This window comes from Microtus oregoni, unplaced genomic scaffold (assembly GCF_018167655.1).
Source record: "Microtus oregoni isolate MIOR12 unplaced genomic scaffold, Mior012 000005F_ref0000423, whole genome shotgun sequence".
In the NCBI taxonomy this organism is placed as follows: domain Eukaryota; kingdom Metazoa; phylum Chordata; class Mammalia; order Rodentia; family Cricetidae; genus Microtus; species Microtus oregoni.
Genome location: NW_024543064.1, coordinates 27,720,028 through 27,737,392, shown reverse-complemented (window position 1 = coordinate 27,737,392; position 17,365 = coordinate 27,720,028). Strand labels below are relative to the sequence as shown.

The 17,365-nt window shown below is 45.5% G+C and overlaps 1 protein-coding gene across 1 annotated transcript; it reads left to right on the top strand.

Moving 5' to 3' along the window:
- Window positions 1-576: 576 nt before the first annotated feature.
- Window positions 577-7,951, top strand: Snip1 (Smad nuclear interacting protein 1). The gene is made up of 4 exons (XM_041653011.1): window positions 577-846; window positions 1,789-1,891; window positions 4,860-5,443; window positions 6,413-7,951. The coding sequence occupies exons 1-4, from the start codon at window positions 635-637 to the stop codon at window positions 6,675-6,677; spliced, it is 1,164 nt and encodes a 387-aa protein (XP_041508945.1). The 5' UTR covers window positions 577-634; the 3' UTR covers window positions 6,678-7,951.
- Window positions 7,952-17,365: the final 9,414 nt, after the last annotated feature.

The following is a 17,365-nucleotide window of genomic DNA, read 5'->3' as shown; positions in this document are numbered from 1 at the left end:
AGGTTAGCCTGTGTACAGAGTAAATTCTAGGACAGCCAGGGATACATATAGAAGCCCTGTCTGGAAAAACAAAACAAAACAAAACGGATTTAAAAAAAAATTAGTTTGATCATTTTTGAGATCCTGGAGGTTGCCCCCAGGGCTTTGCACACGCGAGGCAAACGTTCACTGTACAGCTAAGCCACATCCCCCGGCTTTCCGCCCCTTTTAACTTCAACCATTTCTATTTGGCGGTGCTGTGGACAGAATCCATGACTTTGGGTTCGGCTAGGCAATTGCTCTACCTGAGAGACAACTTTTTCAAATTTTGAGATAGAATTCTCACTAAATTGCCCAGGCTGGCCTCGAATTTACAGCGATCCTCCTGTCTCAGTCTTCCGAGGACTGGCCCTGACTTTCCAGCCCTCCAGTCTCACTTGCTAGCAGCCCAGATCCCTCTGCCACCAGCCGGGGCGTCCCCAGCGTGCGAACCCTATCACCTGCTGCCCCGCCCACCGGGGGGGTTTACCTCGCCGTGAGGGCTTCTGGGATCTTCCGTGCTTCCCGGAAGCGGAAGTGCAAAGGTCGGCCCGTCACTTCCTTCGGCTCGAGTGGCTCAACGGACCCTGCAAGTGGCTCTCGGTCGGGCCGCAGGATGAAGGAGGGGAAGAGCGAGCGGGAGCGAAGCGGCCGACGGCGACACCGGGCAGACGACGCGCTGGCGACCGTGGTGGTGAAGCAGGAGCGTCTGAGCCCCGAACCGGTCGCGCACCGCCGACCCGACGCCCCAGCCGCTAACCCGTCCCCGCCCGCCGCTGAGCCAGGCCGCGGCGGCCACCGCGGGAGTCGAGGCCGGGGAGCGAGCCGGTGAGCGGGCCGCGGCCGGGATGGCGCGGGTTCCGGGCGGTGCGAGCGACTCTTGATGCAGAGAACCTGTTGAGTTGCAATGAGATTCCCCCGCCTGCCTGCGGTGGACGGTGGGAATGTCTTTCCACTCACCTGCCGCCAAAGAGTGTCTCACGTTGGGTCTTGGCGACTTCTTCGCAGCACTCATTCGCCGATGCCTCCGTACAGCATCGATTTACTGAGTGCATAGTATGGGCTAAAGATCAATTGAGGTACTTACTGGGCCACAGGATAAGGAGAGATGGTTTGACCCTGGCGAAACTGGGCGTGCTCTAACCCTAAGAAGGAAAATAAAATAACAAGTAGATAGGTTCGATTAGTGTTAATGATGGGTTAAAACTGTAATGTGGCCGGGCGGTGGTGGCGCACGCCTTTAATCCCAGCACGCGCGCTATCACGACAGAAAATTATATACAAAGAACCTGAAGTAGAACTGTGTTTGTTTTTAAAAGTCGGAATAAGACATCCAGTGTATCCTGGATTGAGTGACGAAGGAGGAGCATTGTAGGCTGTAGGGATAACGTGGGATGGAGGACAGGGTGGGTACCTAGGACTTGCCAAGGGATTGGATGTGGTTGCTGGAGAAAGGAGTGTGTTAGGGGGGAAAAAAAACACAGTCAAGATTGACTTCCTGGATAGTGGTGCCAATTAGTAGAATGACAGACTGGAGAAAGAAAGGTGTTTGAGGCTTTGGGGTTCAAGAATTAGGTTATGTGAGTGAGCAGGCCTCAGCAGGAAGTCGTGTACGTTTGTTTGCTCCAAGTGAGCAGGAGAGCCAAGGCCTGATTTCCGCTAGCGGGTTCACAAACGTGTGGTGTCTAGCGGGCGAGCCTGATACTTGAAGCTGATTTCTTTGGGGGAAGGGACATTGAGGTAAAATCCTGTGTACCATGCTCTGAAAAGGTCCCCAGCCAAAAAGAAAAACAAGTCCTCAGGGAGAAGAAGCAAGTCTCCACGGACTAAGAGAAGCCGGAGTCCCCACTACACCTCGGTTAAAGTGAAGCAGGTGAGTGAGGGGGCAGGCGCCCTTGATAGGAAGTTCGTGTCTAGAGCCGTTGCTGACGAGGGTCTGCACCTTCGTGTGTCCGTGTGTCCTTGTCCTGGCAGTGGACTCTTCTAAAAACTGGCTGTGTGTTTGCGGTTGTTTTACACGAATATTTAAATTTGGAGGAAATGATTGGTTTGATTCTGATAACCCTTTGTCAGAAATACATTTCCGTTTCTCCCAATGGTAACTTCTCACACGACCGTGGGCAGTATCACGGTCAGGATACTGACGGCTCACTGCTGTGGGATGCTTCAGACTGCTCTTTAGTCCCATTCCTTTCCACCTTTATCCTTCTCCCAGCTGCTTCTCTGTCTCTCATTTCCTGGATGGACAGACATTGTTTATGGCACTGTTTAAACCAGCACGGATGGGCCAGGTTTGACCTGTGACTGCCCGCATGCTCCAATACATTCTTTAAAAGGACACTGTTATTTTACTGCACATTGAAAATCCATCGGGCATATGTCTGTAATTCTGCCAATACCATGCTGTCTCAATTACCACACTTAAGTAATATAAATCTTGAAACCAAGTGTCCTGATTTCTTCTACTTTATTCTTTCAAAAATTAGCTGTTCTGAGCCAGGCGGTAGTGGCACGCGCCTTTAATCCCAGCACTCAGGAAGCAGAGACAGGCGGATCTTTGTGAGTTCGAGACCAGCCTGGTCCACAAGAGCTAGTTCCAGGACAGGCTCCAAAGCTACAGAGAAACCCTGTCTTGAAAAACAAAACAAAACAAAAAGATTAGCTGTTCTGGTTCCTTTGTTTGCATCTCTGTAAATGTTAGAACAGTCTTGAATGTGTGTGTGGTTAAAAAAATTTTTTTTGCATGTTTTTATGTCTGCCTGCATGTATGTATGTACACCGTGTATATGTCTGGTGCCCACAGTCTGGAAGAGTACCAGATTCCCTAGAACTTAAGGATGGCTGTAAGACACCATGAGGGTGCTGGGAACTGACCCAGGTCCTCTGGAGAGCAAAAAGTGCTTTTAACTGCTGAGTTATCTTCCAGGTTTTCTAGTAATGTCTTGCTTGATGTAGGTGTGGTGGTGTGTGCATGTAACCCTACACAGAGACAGGAGGATCACAAGTTCAAGACTGGCTAAGAGCTTAGTAGAGACACCGTCTCAAAAGTAAGGACTGGGGCTAAAGTTTAGGAGTGCTTGCCTTGTCTGAATCCTAGTCCCGTTACCATTATGTTTGTTTTTATATTAATGGATTATTACTCAGCCTTAAAAGGAAGAAAATCCTGACACATGTTACAGGATGTTTGAACCCTGATGACTTGCTTAATAAACCAAGGGAAAAAGACAAAAATTACATGGTTTCACATCTTTGTAGTTGAAACAGTTGATCTCCTGCTAATTAGACCCAGATTGGCCTGAAACTTGTTTGGTAGGTAGATAGGCAGACCGAGAACTCTGGCTTTTCGAGATGGTTTCTTTGTGTAGCCTTGACTGTGCTGAAACTCACTCTGTAGACTAGGCTGACCTCAAACTCACAGAGATCCGTCTGTCTCTGCCTCCTGAGTACTGGGATAAAGCCAAGAGCCACACCACCTGGCTAGGCCTAGACACTTGATTCCCCACCCCTTGCCCACTGTGGAGATAGGTTCTTATTCTCACTATGCCACCCCAGTTCCTTCTCTTGATAGTAGCAATTCCTGACCTTTTTAGTTTTGCTAATCTGAGAAAATTTTTATTTATTTATTTTTTGCATTGATATTCTGGTTCCTAGTGAGATAGGGGTTACTAAGTATTAGCTTCTGGAGACTGCTGTTGATACCAGCCTGTGGACTGGTTGCCTTACTGATTGATTTCTCACTGGTCTGTTTCTGTCATTGTTTTTTCGAGACAGGGTTTCTTTGTGTAATAGCCTTTTGTGTAATAACCTGCTGGAACTCTGTAGACCAGGCTGGCCTCAAACTCACAGAGGCCTGCCTGCCTCTGCCTTCTGAGTGCTGGGTTCAAAAGCCTGCGCCACTACCAGGCTCTCATTGATCTACTGGTGTGTGATATGTATTGTGGTTTCTGCCAGACTGATTTTTAGTATGTGTTTCCATTTTGTCAGAAGTTTGGAAACTACCAAGTAATACTTTCTTGTACGTTTCTTGAGGCTTTCATGTTTCTTAGGTTTATTCCTAGATGTCTGAATAATCTTTGTAGTTGTTGAAGTGGGAGCTTTTGAAATTATTTCAATTTCTCTTGTGGCTTATGAGAAAGTTGACTTTTTCCTTTACGTAGCTTAAATGTGACTATTCTGTTTTCTTTCTTTAATTCCGTTTTTGGTGGGGGGCAGGTTTCAGGTGGCCTTGGCTGTCCTAGAACTCACTCTGTAGACCAGGCTGGCCTTGCAGTGATGCTGGGATTAATGGTGTTCACCACCACCACTACCTGGCTACTCTGTGCTGTTTTCTACACATGTTGCCCTGTGAGTTTGCCTGCAGATGACTGGAGGGAATATTCTCCTCCCCTCTCTTTCAGCCTCTTGTCTTGAGGGCTCTGAATGTGGACTTGGGCTGTCAGACCTGTATTTGAGGAGCAGCATGGACTATAGAGTCTTAATGGCCCGCCAGGGGAACAGAATTACCACAGATAGCCTTGTGGGAATAAGACTTTGTTCTGAATTCCAGCACCCAGGTCACAAGTGTGTTGTTTTGCGAGATTTAAGTATTTTATGTGTGTGGATGTTTTCCCTGCATGGATGTCTGTGCATCATAGAGATGCAGCGCCTACACTTGTCATAAGAGGGCATTGGATTCCCTTGGAACAGATGGTTGCGAACAACTATGTGGGTGTTAAGAACTGAACCTGGGTTCTCTTGAACAGCAGTTAGTGCTCTTAACTGCTAAGGCATCTCCCCAGCCCTGGCAGCTTATTCATAGAGTAGAAGCCATCTTTCCTTTACTGAATGCATCTTAATTTCAGGAACGTGAGGACCATCCACGGAGAGGACGAGAGGATCGGCAGCACCGGGAGCCATCAGAACAGGAACAAAGGAGAACTCATAACAGTGAGCGAGACCGGCACCGGGGCCATTCCCACCAAAGGAGGAGCTCTGGTGAGAGGCCTGTCAGTGGGCAGGGTCGGGACCGAGACAGCCAGATTCTGCAGGCCCAGGAAGAAGAGAGGGACTTTCATAATGCCAGGCGCCGGGAGCATCGCCAGCAGAATGAAGGTGCTGGCAGTGAGGCTCAGGAGGTGATCCCTCGCCCTGCTGGTAACAGGAGCAAAGAGGTGCCTGTCAAAGAAAAACCAAGCTTTGAACTTTCTGGGGCACTTCTTGAGGACACCAATACCTTCCGGGGTGTGGTTATTAAGTACAGTGAGCCCCCAGAAGCCCGGATCCCCAAAAAACGGTGGCGTCTCTACCCCTTTAAAAATGATGAGGTACTTCCAGTCATGTACATCCATCGGCAGAGTGCTTACCTTCTGGGGCGACATCGCCGCATCGCCGACATTCCCATCGACCATCCCTCTTGCTCCAAGCAGCATGCAGTCTTCCAGTACCGGTAGGTAGACCAGGGGAGAACTGGAGAGGGAGCTGGGGGGAGTGTCTCACTGGGGATGCCTATGGCTGTTTGTGTGAGGATGCAGAAGAGCCCATTGCCCTTGTATCTAATGAGCTGGGCTGAAAGTCTAGCAGCCCTTGAGTAATCTCTTAACATTTATATGAGAGTCTTGAACTTGATATCAGAAACCCAGATATTAGGCTCTACTGTTGTGAAGGTGCAGGCCTGTAATCCTAATCCCAGGTCTCTGGAGGCCAAGCAGAAAAGACTGGTGTACCCTCTAAGCGTGGCCTATGTACCAACATTGCTTCTCAAAAAGAAAAGAAAAAAAATTTAGAAGGTCCTGCCCCACTCTGGACCTATTTCCATATGTCCCCAGGGCTGTCATGAGGACCAAATAGAAGTGGAAGCCAGAGTCAGAATGCCAGGTATACGCTGGCTGAATCTGCTGCTTAGATCATAGACCCTTACCATCTGGTCCTCGACACTCCCGTGGGGAAAACAGGACCAGGGTTAGCATCCTCATTTGACAGCTGAGAAAACTGTAGCTCAGCACAGTCAGCTGATGGTACAAATGACCTTCAGAGCAGAACTCTGTCTCATATCTAGCCCCTGACTCTCAAGTTCTCATTCTAATGTTTTTTCCTCATTTGGGCTGGTGCTAAAATAGATGTACAGCATCGGGGAGTATGTGTGTAGCCATAACAAGAAGTCTTGAGTTCTACATTAGAATTTTTCGTGGCCCTCCACCCCCACCTACCACTCCCAGCCCTCTACCTTTTCTCTTGGGTATATGTAAACTGCTCCCAATTCCCTTAGCCAGGCAGTACTTCCAGTGACCTCCTATAGTTTGCATTTGACCCATGTTCAATCCAAGGCAGTGACATCTAGATCTGTAGCAGCGAGCTTTAGAGTAGGTGGTCTCTGGCAGGACATGGCTCACAGGCTTCTCTCCCCGGTCTCTTCTAGGCTTGTGGAGTACACGCGTGCTGATGGCACAGTTGGTCGGAGGGTGAAACCCTACATCATTGACCTCGGCTCAGGCAATGGAACCTTCTTGAACAACAAACGTATTGAGCCACAGAGATACTATGAACTGAAAGAAAAAGATGTCCTTAAATTTGGGTTCAGTAGCAGAGAATATGTCTTGCTCCATGAGTCTTCAGACACCTCTGAACTAGACAGAAAGGAAGATGAGGATGACGAGGAGGAGGAAATGGTGTCTGACAGCTAGCAACTGAGAAGCACCCCCACTATTAGAAACTGTTCCTGCTGGAGGCCATGGGCTTGACTCTCCAGTGACTCTTCTTGCCTTAAGTCTTTCCTCTGTTGCTGCCCAGCTTGTGTTGCAGTATGAGAACTCTCACCTCGTGTTTTGTTGAACTTGGCACAGCAGCTGCCTGCCTGTGGGCGCTTGTTTTCAGAACAGTCTCACCAATTACAGCATGTCGAGTTTTGGTCAAAGTGTGTGGCTGTAGTGGGTGCCTTCAGAACCGCTGCACAGGAAACCAAGCCCTTGGAAAGGGGATCGTGGCTTGTTTGTTCTCTTTGTACAGTTTCTTATTTATATGTCATTGAGCTTTGTGGACCAGGGGTTTTGTTTTGGGGACAAATCCTAGAGCAGAGAATCTTAGTAAGCTTTGGTTGTCACCAAAACAACCTCCAGCATATACCAAAGCTTTGACCTGGATCAGCTCTTGAGTCATAGAGGTTGATTTTGCGCTTCGTTTTTTGGAAGTGACAGTTTACCACATGACCTCATTATTGACTGTCTAAACTAAACAGACACCTTGCGACGCCTGTATAGACATGACTGTGTAGGAGGTCACGGCTTCTACCATCGGGTGCCAGTGTCTATCCTGCACTGGGTTGTGCAGCTTCATCCTGAGAGGGTTCCAATTTCCCCAGGAAACAGACATAACCATTTTTTGAGGCAGGGTTTCTCTGTAACAGCCCTAGCTGTCCTGGAACTAGGAACTCCCAGAGATCCACCTGCCTCTGCCAGCATTAAAGCTGAGGTGGGCGCCACCACTGCTCGGCAGCATAACCGTTTAGATCATCTGTTCTTTTTCTTCAGCTTTGCATTTTTATTCAAATGTTATCTCTTTCCTCTCTTTGAGAAACACCCCAACGTTGACTTTGTAGCAGGGCCTTGCTGTGGCCTTGGGTCTTGTGTGTGTGTGTGTGTGTCTAAAGGAGCTTGTGTAGCTTCCACATCTCGGTTCCATCTTTGACATGGGTTTGTATTTACTTCCCGAGGGTGGAAAGCAAGGGCAGCCCAGCTTCTGAAATTCCCACCTGCAGCTGCAGTTTGTGTAAGTAGAAAGGAGTTCATGACTTATAGTATGTGTGCCTGTAAATGGTGTGTTTCGGAGCTGTGTGCTGATTTTCATATGACAGTGTTTGTGATAGAGATAATACCACATGATAGGCAAAGGCCTGTCACATTTGGAGAACAGCTTTTCATTTATATGTATTTTTGAGATAAAAAAATAAAATTTGTAAATATAGCCCTATTTTAGAGGGTAATACTTTCCTAGCATAAAGGACTTTTGTTCATAGGTGTTTGCTCCAAAGGACTCTTTGTTTCAGTGTTTTGAGGTAAAAGTGGTCCGTCTGTGGGGTAGGTGTGGGCCGAGGACAGAACCTTGCAAGGAGGAATCACTTTAGCAATGGATTCACCATGTTCTTTTGAACTATTGGAAGGTTTGTGTAGATGGCCCTTCATCAGGACCCTTTCCTCCTCTGGTGGTGATGAGGGCACTCAGCCTGGGCTGCTCTCTTGGGGTTAAAATTTAGGACGCTGATAAATAGCCTGTCTTTTCTTTCTGGAGTCATTGTCTCACTTGTCCAAAGGGCTGAATGCTGGCTAGTGCAGTAGGGGCAGCTCAGGAATGTGCATTCAGAAGAGATCAGCACATTCCCTACTGTGTCCAGAAAGCAGATTATATTTTGATGGACTTTATTCTTAATCCAGACAAGGTTTTCTGTCTGGGATTCCACAAAATCTACCATCCTACTCCAAGGCCTCCCTCTGTGTCCAGTGATAGTTTGGGAATTTGCCTTCTTGATAAACACTGGAAGATAACCACTTTGCCTACATCTTTGAGTAAAGAGGTCCCAGTAACCAGAAGTGGTGACTCATGCCTGTAATCATGACTGTTTGATGTTTTACTCTTTTGGCTTTTTGAGGTGCCCACCACCCAGTCCCCAAATAAATCACACATACAGGTTTCTTCTTAGTTATGAATGCCCAGCCTTAGTGTGGCTTGTTTCTTGCCAGCTTTTCTTAAATTTTCCTGTCTATCTTTTGCCTCTGGGCTTTTTATCTTTTTGAACTTTTGTATATCTTTCCTTCTTTCTCCATGGCTGGCTGGGTGGCTGACCCCTGATGTCCACTTCTTCTTGTTCTGTTGTTGTTCTTTCTTCTCACAGATTTTTCTTCCTATTTCTGCTGCTCTCTGCCTGCCAGCCCCACCTATCCCTGCACCTTCCTGGCTATTGGCCATTAAAATAATATTGCCCAACACAAGGGCCTGGAGAGGCTGATTCAAGAGGATTGCTGCAAATGTTAGGGGACATGGAATATGAAGTGGCCTGTTGATTTCAGCAAGAAAAATGTCCCAATTCTATTGATTGTGAATGTTTGCTTTAGTGTAGTGAGGCGTGTTAGGTTTAAGAACTGCATGTCAGCTATCTGGGAAGATGTACTTGTTCATCTTATCTGTTTGCAAGGTCTTCACTGTCTTTCCTCACCCTGTTGAAGTACAGTTGTGTGCGAAACAGCTCTTGGGTGCTGGGCTCCTGCACCAAATTCTCTTTGGTGGTCCCTAGTTCTGCAGAGGTGGGAAAAAGTCTTTAGATGTGGGCCACTGAGACGACTCGGCTAGTAAAGGTGCTGGCCACCAGGTCTAATGACCTGAATTGATTCCCAGAACTCACATGGTGGATGGATAAGCAACTCTCACAAGCTGCCCTCAGACCTCCACATCTGTGTGTGCACACAAGATAAATAATATCAATGCTATCAGCTACAGTCGTTTCCTCGCTCTGACTTAATCATAGATAGTTGATTAAGTGCCAGTCAGTTGAGCTTCAGGTTCTTTCAGATTCTGTTTAAAAAAAAAAAAATAGGAAGACACCTGATGTTACCCTCTGGCGCCACATGCACTCACATGCATGTACAACGTGCATGTACTATTGTGTGACAAAACTGTACCCGAGGAGATGCAGCATAGCCAAGTGTAGATACCACCAAATGAACCAAGTTTGTTTGTTTATTTATTATGTATACAGTGTTCTGCCTGCAGGGCGGGAGAGGGCACCAGATCTCATTACAGATGGTTTTGAGCAACCATGTAGTTGCTGGGAATTGAATTCAGGACCTCTGGAAGAGCAGTTAGTGCTCTAACCTGTGAGCCATTTCTCCAGCCCTGCCAAGTTTTTTAAAAATTGTTTTTTTGAAATGGTTTCTCTGTGTATCCCTGGCAGTCCTGGAACTCACTCTAGACCAGGCTGGACTTGGACTCCCAGAGATCTGCCTGTCCCATCATCCCAAGTGCTGGAATGGTGAACCAAGCTTTATTGGGATTACTTGCAAGAATATGGGTGAGAGGTTACTTACAGGAATGGAAATGGATCAGACAGCTGCATTTCCAAAACTCACCCAACATGGGTGAGAGTTCACAAAAGCTGGGACCCTGGAGCACACTGCACAGCCTGCAGGCAGCTCTGCAGATTGGAGAGCATCCTTTCCAGGTGCCTCAGTTGGTCTAAACCTCTTCCCAGCAGCTGGACTGGTCCCAGTCTCTGCAGCTCAGTTTCCCTCCTTCCAGAGGGACTCTCACTTTATGTTTTACTTGAACAGGGAGGGGTTGAGTGAGTCTGGTCAGTTTCAGGGACTTCCTAAAGCTATTTTGATTTGTTACCTTTCTGCTTGAATTTCTCAGCAGGATGGAATGATTCAATCTGCTTCAATTTCCTTAAAGACTTAGACAACAGCCCTACACAATGTTGGTATATAAGAGCACGGTATAGGAAATTAAACTCTAAGCCCTTTGAACAGAACTAGCTCATACTAGGGCTCTCCATCCTCAGTCAAGCAGGATTTGACGTTTGCAAATGAGAGGGCTGAGGTACAGAAACAGTAAAAGTCCCAAATTTTGTGTGTGGGGGCCTCTTGCCTACATGCTTGGCTGTGCACCCTGTGTATGCCTGGTACATGGGACCAGATACACCGGAAATGGAGTTATAAATAATTATGAGCCACCATGTGGGTGCCAGGAATCAACTCAGGCCCTCTGCAAGAACCACAAGCATACTTACTGCTGAGCCATTTCTCCAGCTCCATTGACCACCTTCTTCTTTGTTTGTTTGACACAGGGTTTCTCTGTGCAACAGCTCTGGCTGTCCTGGAACTTGCTCTGTAGACCAGGCTGGCCTGCAGCTCACAGAGACCCGCCTGTCTCGGCCTCCCGAATATATCCCATTCTTCTTAATTAAATTAATTTGTGTGTATGGGTGTTTCGCCTGCATATGTGTCTACATCTCTTGTATCTGGGGAAGAGGGAGACAGGTCTCCTGTAACTGGAGTTAAAGAAAATTGTGAGGGGGCTGGAAAGATGGCTCAGAGGTTAAGAGCATTGCCTGCTCTTCCAAAGGTCCTGAGTTCAATTCCCAGAAACCACATGGTGGCTCACAACCATCTGTAATGGAGTCTGGTGCCTTCTTCTGGCCTGCAGGCATACACGCAGACAGAATATTGTATACATAATTAATAAATATTTTAAAAAAAGATTTTCTCATGTGGGTACTGAGAACTGAACCAGGATCCTCTGGAAGATCAGCCAGTGCTCTTTAACTACTGAGCCATCTCTCCAAGCCCCAATTTTTCTTTAAAATTATTTATTTATTAAAGATATCTTTGTAGAGTTTTTGGTTTTCTTTTTTGATTCTGGGAATCAAACTTTGTAAAAAATCAAAACCTCTGTTAACTCCGGTTCCAGGGGATTCAATGCCCTCCTCTGACCTCCAGGGGCTCTGCAAGCATGTGCGCAGACGTAGAGGCAAAACACCTATACACGCAAAAATTAATAAACCTTCAAAATAACAAGTCAGTATCACTTATGAACTTAGATGTAGAAATCGATAAAATGTTAGCAAGGAGGTTAGGGAACACAGTTTAGCAAGTGAAGCGCTTGGTGTGAAGCCCGATGAACTGAGGTCAATCCCCAGTACCCAGGTGATGGGAGGAGCGAACTGACTCCTGCAGATTATCCTCTGACCTCCCCACCTGTGTCCCTGCACGCCAATCACTCACACAAACAAGTGATAAAAAATACATTTTAAAATGAGCAAATCCAAGAAATTAGAGAAAATATAGGGAGGTGTCCATTGAATTCAACAATATGCAAAAATAATTAACAAGATGGCCAAAAAATTTATTCCTGACATTCATGGCTGCTACAACATTTGAAAATCCATGTAATCCATTCTGTTGTTAAAAAGTAGATGGCTAGCTGGGTGGTGGTGGTGCATGCCTTTAATCCCAGCACTCTGGAGGCAAAGGCAGGCTGATCTCTGTGAATTCAAGGCCTGAACTACAAGAGCTAGTTCCAGGACAGGCTCCAAAGCCACAGAGAAACCCTATCTCGAAAAACAAAACAAAACAAAAGTAGATGGTTGAGTAGTGAAGAGCATTTGCTATGCTTGCAGGGCACATGGGTTTGATTCACAACACCCACATGTTGGCTCACAACTGTCACTCCAGTTCCAGGGGGATCAGGTGGCCTGTCTGGTTTCCACAGGTACAAGGTATGTACATGGTGTACAGATGCACATGCAGACAAAACAGTCATAAAATAAGTCTCAAAAAAAAAGGCATATTTTTTGAAAAACTAAGGATGCTGAACCGCAAACTTGCCATCTGTGCCACCACCCACCACCCAAAGGCTCAGGGACCATTTCAGACTGGAAGAGCAAGAGGTCAGGGAGGACTGATATTGCCTCTGGACATGAGAGGACTGCTGTATCCGTGAGTCCAGCAGCTGTGGCTGCCTACAAAAGACTGGCATAGGTCAATTACTAAATTGGGGGAGGGGTTTGGTGCAGGAGAATTGTTCGTATTCTGTCAATCATGTTTTAAATAAACACTGATTGGCCAGGCAGGAAGTATAGGCGGGAAAACCAGACAGGAAGCAGAAATGATGCAATGAGAACAGAATTCTGGGAAGGAGGAAGTTGATTCCTCCCACTCCTGCCTAGACCACCGAAGCAGCAGGATGTGATCTGCCCCACTGAAAAAGGTACTGAGCCACATGGCTAACATAGATCAGAAAAATGGGTTAATCAAGATGTGAGAGCCAGTGAGAGGCTAGAGCTAATGGGCCAATCGGCTTATAATTTATGGAGACATGTGTGATTTTCTTTGGGGCTAAACAGTTGTGGGGTACTGGGCGGGACAAAAACCCCAACAACAAGCAACTCCTGTTCGTGTTATAGGGGTTGATGGGAGATGATGGCTCAGCACCGGTTGCTCTTCTAGAGGACCTTGATTCAATCCCCAGCACTGACATGGCAGCTCACAACTGTTACTCCATTGTTAGAGCCCATGGGCCCCAACATAGATAACTATTTTCCCTAACTGGACTGGTACGGAGCCACAAGGAATAATCAGATGCAGATTACACAGGCATCACAGAAGGGCATTTCAGGGTTCTTCTCTCCTGAAGATCTCCACGCGTTTATTCTCCAAACATCTTTTATGCCAACACATAAATTGAGTGGGAAAATACACCAGACCTGTCTCCTAGGTAACCAGGTGAATGGCGTTTTGTCACATCTGCATCTACCTGTCTGCTGTGTATGCTAGCTGTCACGTAGGCTTGAATCAGCATCTCTATAAGGCATCCTCCAAATTACAAAGAAGGAGCAACAACATCCTGACCCTTTGTTAGGCAGAGACAGCCTGTCTGCAGGGCTACTTGACCACCTCAGATGGGGCCTTTGGCTTTAGTGCCTGGCTGCCACACTATATAGAAATATGGACCTACACTCTAGTCCCAGGGGATCTGATAGCTTCTTCTGGCCTCTTTAGGAATTGCATGCTTGTGGTGCAGACATACATACAGGCTAAACACCCATATACATAAAAATAAACTGGGCAGTGGTTGTGCATGCCTTTACTCCCAGCACTTGAGAGGCAGAGGCAGATGGATCTCTGTGAGTTCCAGGACTGCCAGAACTACATAGTGTTTTTGAGATCCTGTCTCAAAAACAAAAACAAAAACCAACAAAAAACAAAACTCCAAATAAGTTAATAAAACTTCACAGATCTCTGTGAGTTCAAGGTGTGGTAGCATACACCTTTAACCCCAACACTTGGGAGGCAGAGGCAGACAGATCTCTGTGAGTTCAAGGTGTGGTAGTACACACCTTTAATCCCAGCACTTGGGAGGCAGAGGCAGGTGGATCTCTGTCAGTTTAAAGACAGCCTGGTCTACAGAGGGAGTTCCAGGACAGTCAAAGATATACAGAAAAACCGGTCTCAAAAAGTAAAAGTAAAAATAAAGGAAAAAGAGGTTAAAATAAAGCCACATAAAGATGAAAAATACTCAGAGAATCTGGATTCTGTGTGTTATTATGCTCTCTTTGAGTTGTTTGAATGCTGAGGAAGGAACAACAGCTGCTAGAAGATATTTCTTTATAAATGCTGCTGAATTAATCCAAGATAGGAATTTTGAAAATACTTTGACTTCAAAATTGAAGTCAAAAGGTATGTTACTTTGGAGAAGAGGTTTTGCTTTTGTTTTCACAAGAAATGAGAGGCTGTGGATTCATTTTGAGTTAAGAATAATCAGGTTTGGGGGCTGGAGAGATGGCTCAGAGGTTAAGAGCATTGCCTGCTCTTCCAAAGGTCCTGAGTTCAATTCCCAGCAACCACATGGTGGCTCACAACCATCTGTAATGGGGTCTGGTGCTCTCTTCTGGTCTGCAGGCATACACACAGACAGAATATTGTATACATAATAAATAAATAAATATTTTTAAAAAAGAATAATCAGATTTGATAAAAAAAAAAACCACCTGAGAAATCTCTGGTAGGACCAGATGGCCCAGATGTCTGAGTTCTACATCCAGAACAGATTCAAGACTGCTGCCTGAGATGATCAAGACTCACAGGATACTCCAGTCAGGACTTGATCATAATTCTAAATTTTCTTTAGGTCCCCATAAGATTATCAGCGACCCCAACCAGGAGGAAGTAGCCTGGAAAACTATGCCCACATTCCTCCAAAATGGACTATTTATGTCCAAAAATTCTACCAAGGAACTTCTACAACTCATAAACACTTTCAGCAATGTAGCAGGATACAAGATTAACTCAAAAAAGTCAGTAGCCCTTCTGTACACAGATGATAAAGGGGCTGGGGAAAAAAATCAGAGAATCAACACCCTTCACAATAGCCACAAATAGCATAAAATATCTCGGAGTAACTCTAACCAAACAAGTGGAAGACTTGTATGACAAGAACTTTAAATCTTTGAAGAAATAAATTGAAGAAAACACCAGAAAGCAGAAAGATCTCCCATGCTCTTGGGTAGGCAGAATTAACATAATAAAAATGGCAATCTTACCAAAAGTAATCTACAGATTCAATGCAATGCCCAACAAAATCCCAGAAAAATTCTTCAAAGACCTCAAAAGAATGGTACTCAACTTCATTTGGAAAAGCAAAAAACCCAGGATAGCCAAAACAATCCTGTACAATAAAAGAACCTCTGGAGGCATCACAATCCCTGACTTCAAACTCTACTACAGAGCTACAGTGCTGAAAACAGCCTGGTACTGGCATAAGAACAGACAGAAGGACCAATGGAACTGAATAGAAGACCCGTATATCAATCCACACATCTTAGAATACCTGATCTTTGACAAGAAAGCAAAAAATATCAAATGGAAAAAAGAAAGCATATTTAACAAGTGGTGCTGGCATAACTGGATATCAACATGTAGAAAAATGAAAATAGACCCATATCTATCACCATGCACAAAACTCAAGTCCAGATGGATCAAAGACCTCAACATAAAGCCAGCCACACTGAACCTTATAGAAGAGAGAGTGGGAAGTACATTGGCACAGGGAACCACTTCCTAAATATAACCCCAGCAGCACAGACAACTGAGAGAAACAATTAGTAAATGGGACCTCCTGAAACCAAAAAGCTTCTGTAAAACAAAGGACACGGTCAACAAGACAAAATGACAGCCTACAGAATGGAAAAAGATCTTCATTAACCCCACATCAGACAGAGGTCTGATCTCCAAAATATACAAAGAACTCAAGAAATTGGACACCAAAAGATCACATAATCCAATAAAAAAAAAATGGAGTACAGTCCTAAACAGAGAACTCTCAACCGAGGAATCTAAAATGCCTGAAAGACACTTAAGGAACTAACATCCTTAGTCATCAGAGAAATGCAAATCAAAACAACTCTGAGATTCAATCTTACACTTGTAAGAATAGCCAAGATCAAAAACACTGATGACAACTTATGCTGGAGAGGTTGTGGGGAAAAAGGAACACTTCTGCATTGCTGCTGCGAATGCAAGCTGGTACAGCCCCTTTGGATGTCAGTGTGGTGATTTCTCAGAAAATTAGGAAACAACCTTCCTCAAGACCCAGTAATACCACTTTTGGGTATATATCCAAAGGATGCTCAATTGTGCCACAAGGGCATGTGCTCAACTATGTTCATAGCAGCTTTGTTTGTCATAGCCAGAACCTGGAAACAACCTAAATGCCCCTCAACCGAAGAATGGATAAGGAAAATGTGGTACATTTACACAAAGGAGTACTACACAGCAGAAAAGAAAACGACATCTTGAATATTTCAGTAAAATGGATGGAGCTAGAAAAAAATATTTTGAGTGAGGTAACCCAAACACAGAAAGACAATTATCACATGTACTCACTCATAGGTGGTTTTTTTTTTTTTTTTTTTTTTTTTTTTTTTTGGTTTTTCGAGACAGGGTTTCTCTGTGGCTTTGGAGCCTGTCCTGGAACTAGCTCTGTAGACCAGGCTGGTCTCGAACTCACAGAGATCCGCCTGCCTCTGCCTCCCAAGTGCTGGGATTAAAGGCGTGCGCCACCACCGCCCGGCTCATAGGTGGTTTTTAAACACAGAGCCAAGAAAGCCAGCCTACAAACCACAATTCCAGAGAACTTAGACAACAATGCGGACACTAAGAGAGACTTACATAGATCTAATCTACATGGGAAGTAGAAAGTAGAAAAAGACAAGATCTCCTGATAAATTGGGAGCATGGGGACCTTGGGGGAGGGTTGAAGAGGGGAAGGTAGAGGCGGGAGGGGAGCAGAGAAAAATGTAGAGCTCAATAAATATCAATTAAAAAAACTGTTACAGCCCTGCTCTACACCACTCCACTGAATGAAGGTCTCACCATACCTCACTCAAGAGATTTATTGGGAGAGAAGAATCCAAGAGAATGGCTGCCTCTGCCAGGGAGGAAAAAGCAGCAGAAAACGGAACAGGTGCATGGCTTGTATAGGGCTTCTTAGGGGTGGTGTCTTTCCAGGGGAAGATTATCAGGGTGGGAATTGGTCAGATTTCAGTCCCTTGAGCTCAGGTTGACTAGATCTCATGCTCAGGGATTGGTTGTTTTTTTTGCTCAGAGATTGGTTAGTTTTCTGCTTAGATGGTCAGGGGTGTATTTGGCTTTGGTTTCGAGGCCAAGGTATATTTCTTTCACTGCCCCTTTTAGCCTTTTGGGTCTGATTTCAGGATCAGAGCATATTTCTTTTTTTTTTTCTTTTTTGTTTGTTTTTCGAGACAGGGTTTCTTTGTAGTTTTAGAGCCTGTCCTGGAACTAGCTCTTGTAGACCAGGCTGGCTTCGA

What these genes read in the sequence shown, in the direction of transcription:
- Snip1 (XM_041653011.1), top strand. Translation starts at nt 635, where the DNA reads ATGAAGGAGGGGAAGAGCGAGCGGGAGCGAAGCGGCCGACGGCGACAC. An exon ending in CGAGGCCGGGGAGCGAGCCG is followed by an intron (nt 847 to 1,788) that starts GTGAGCGGGCCG and finishes TGCTCTGAAAAG; the next exon opens with GTCCCCAGCCAAAAAGAAAA. An exon ending in CCTCGGTTAAAGTGAAGCAG is followed by an intron (nt 1,892 to 4,859) that starts GTGAGTGAGGGG and finishes TCTTAATTTCAG; the next exon opens with GAACGTGAGGACCATCCACG.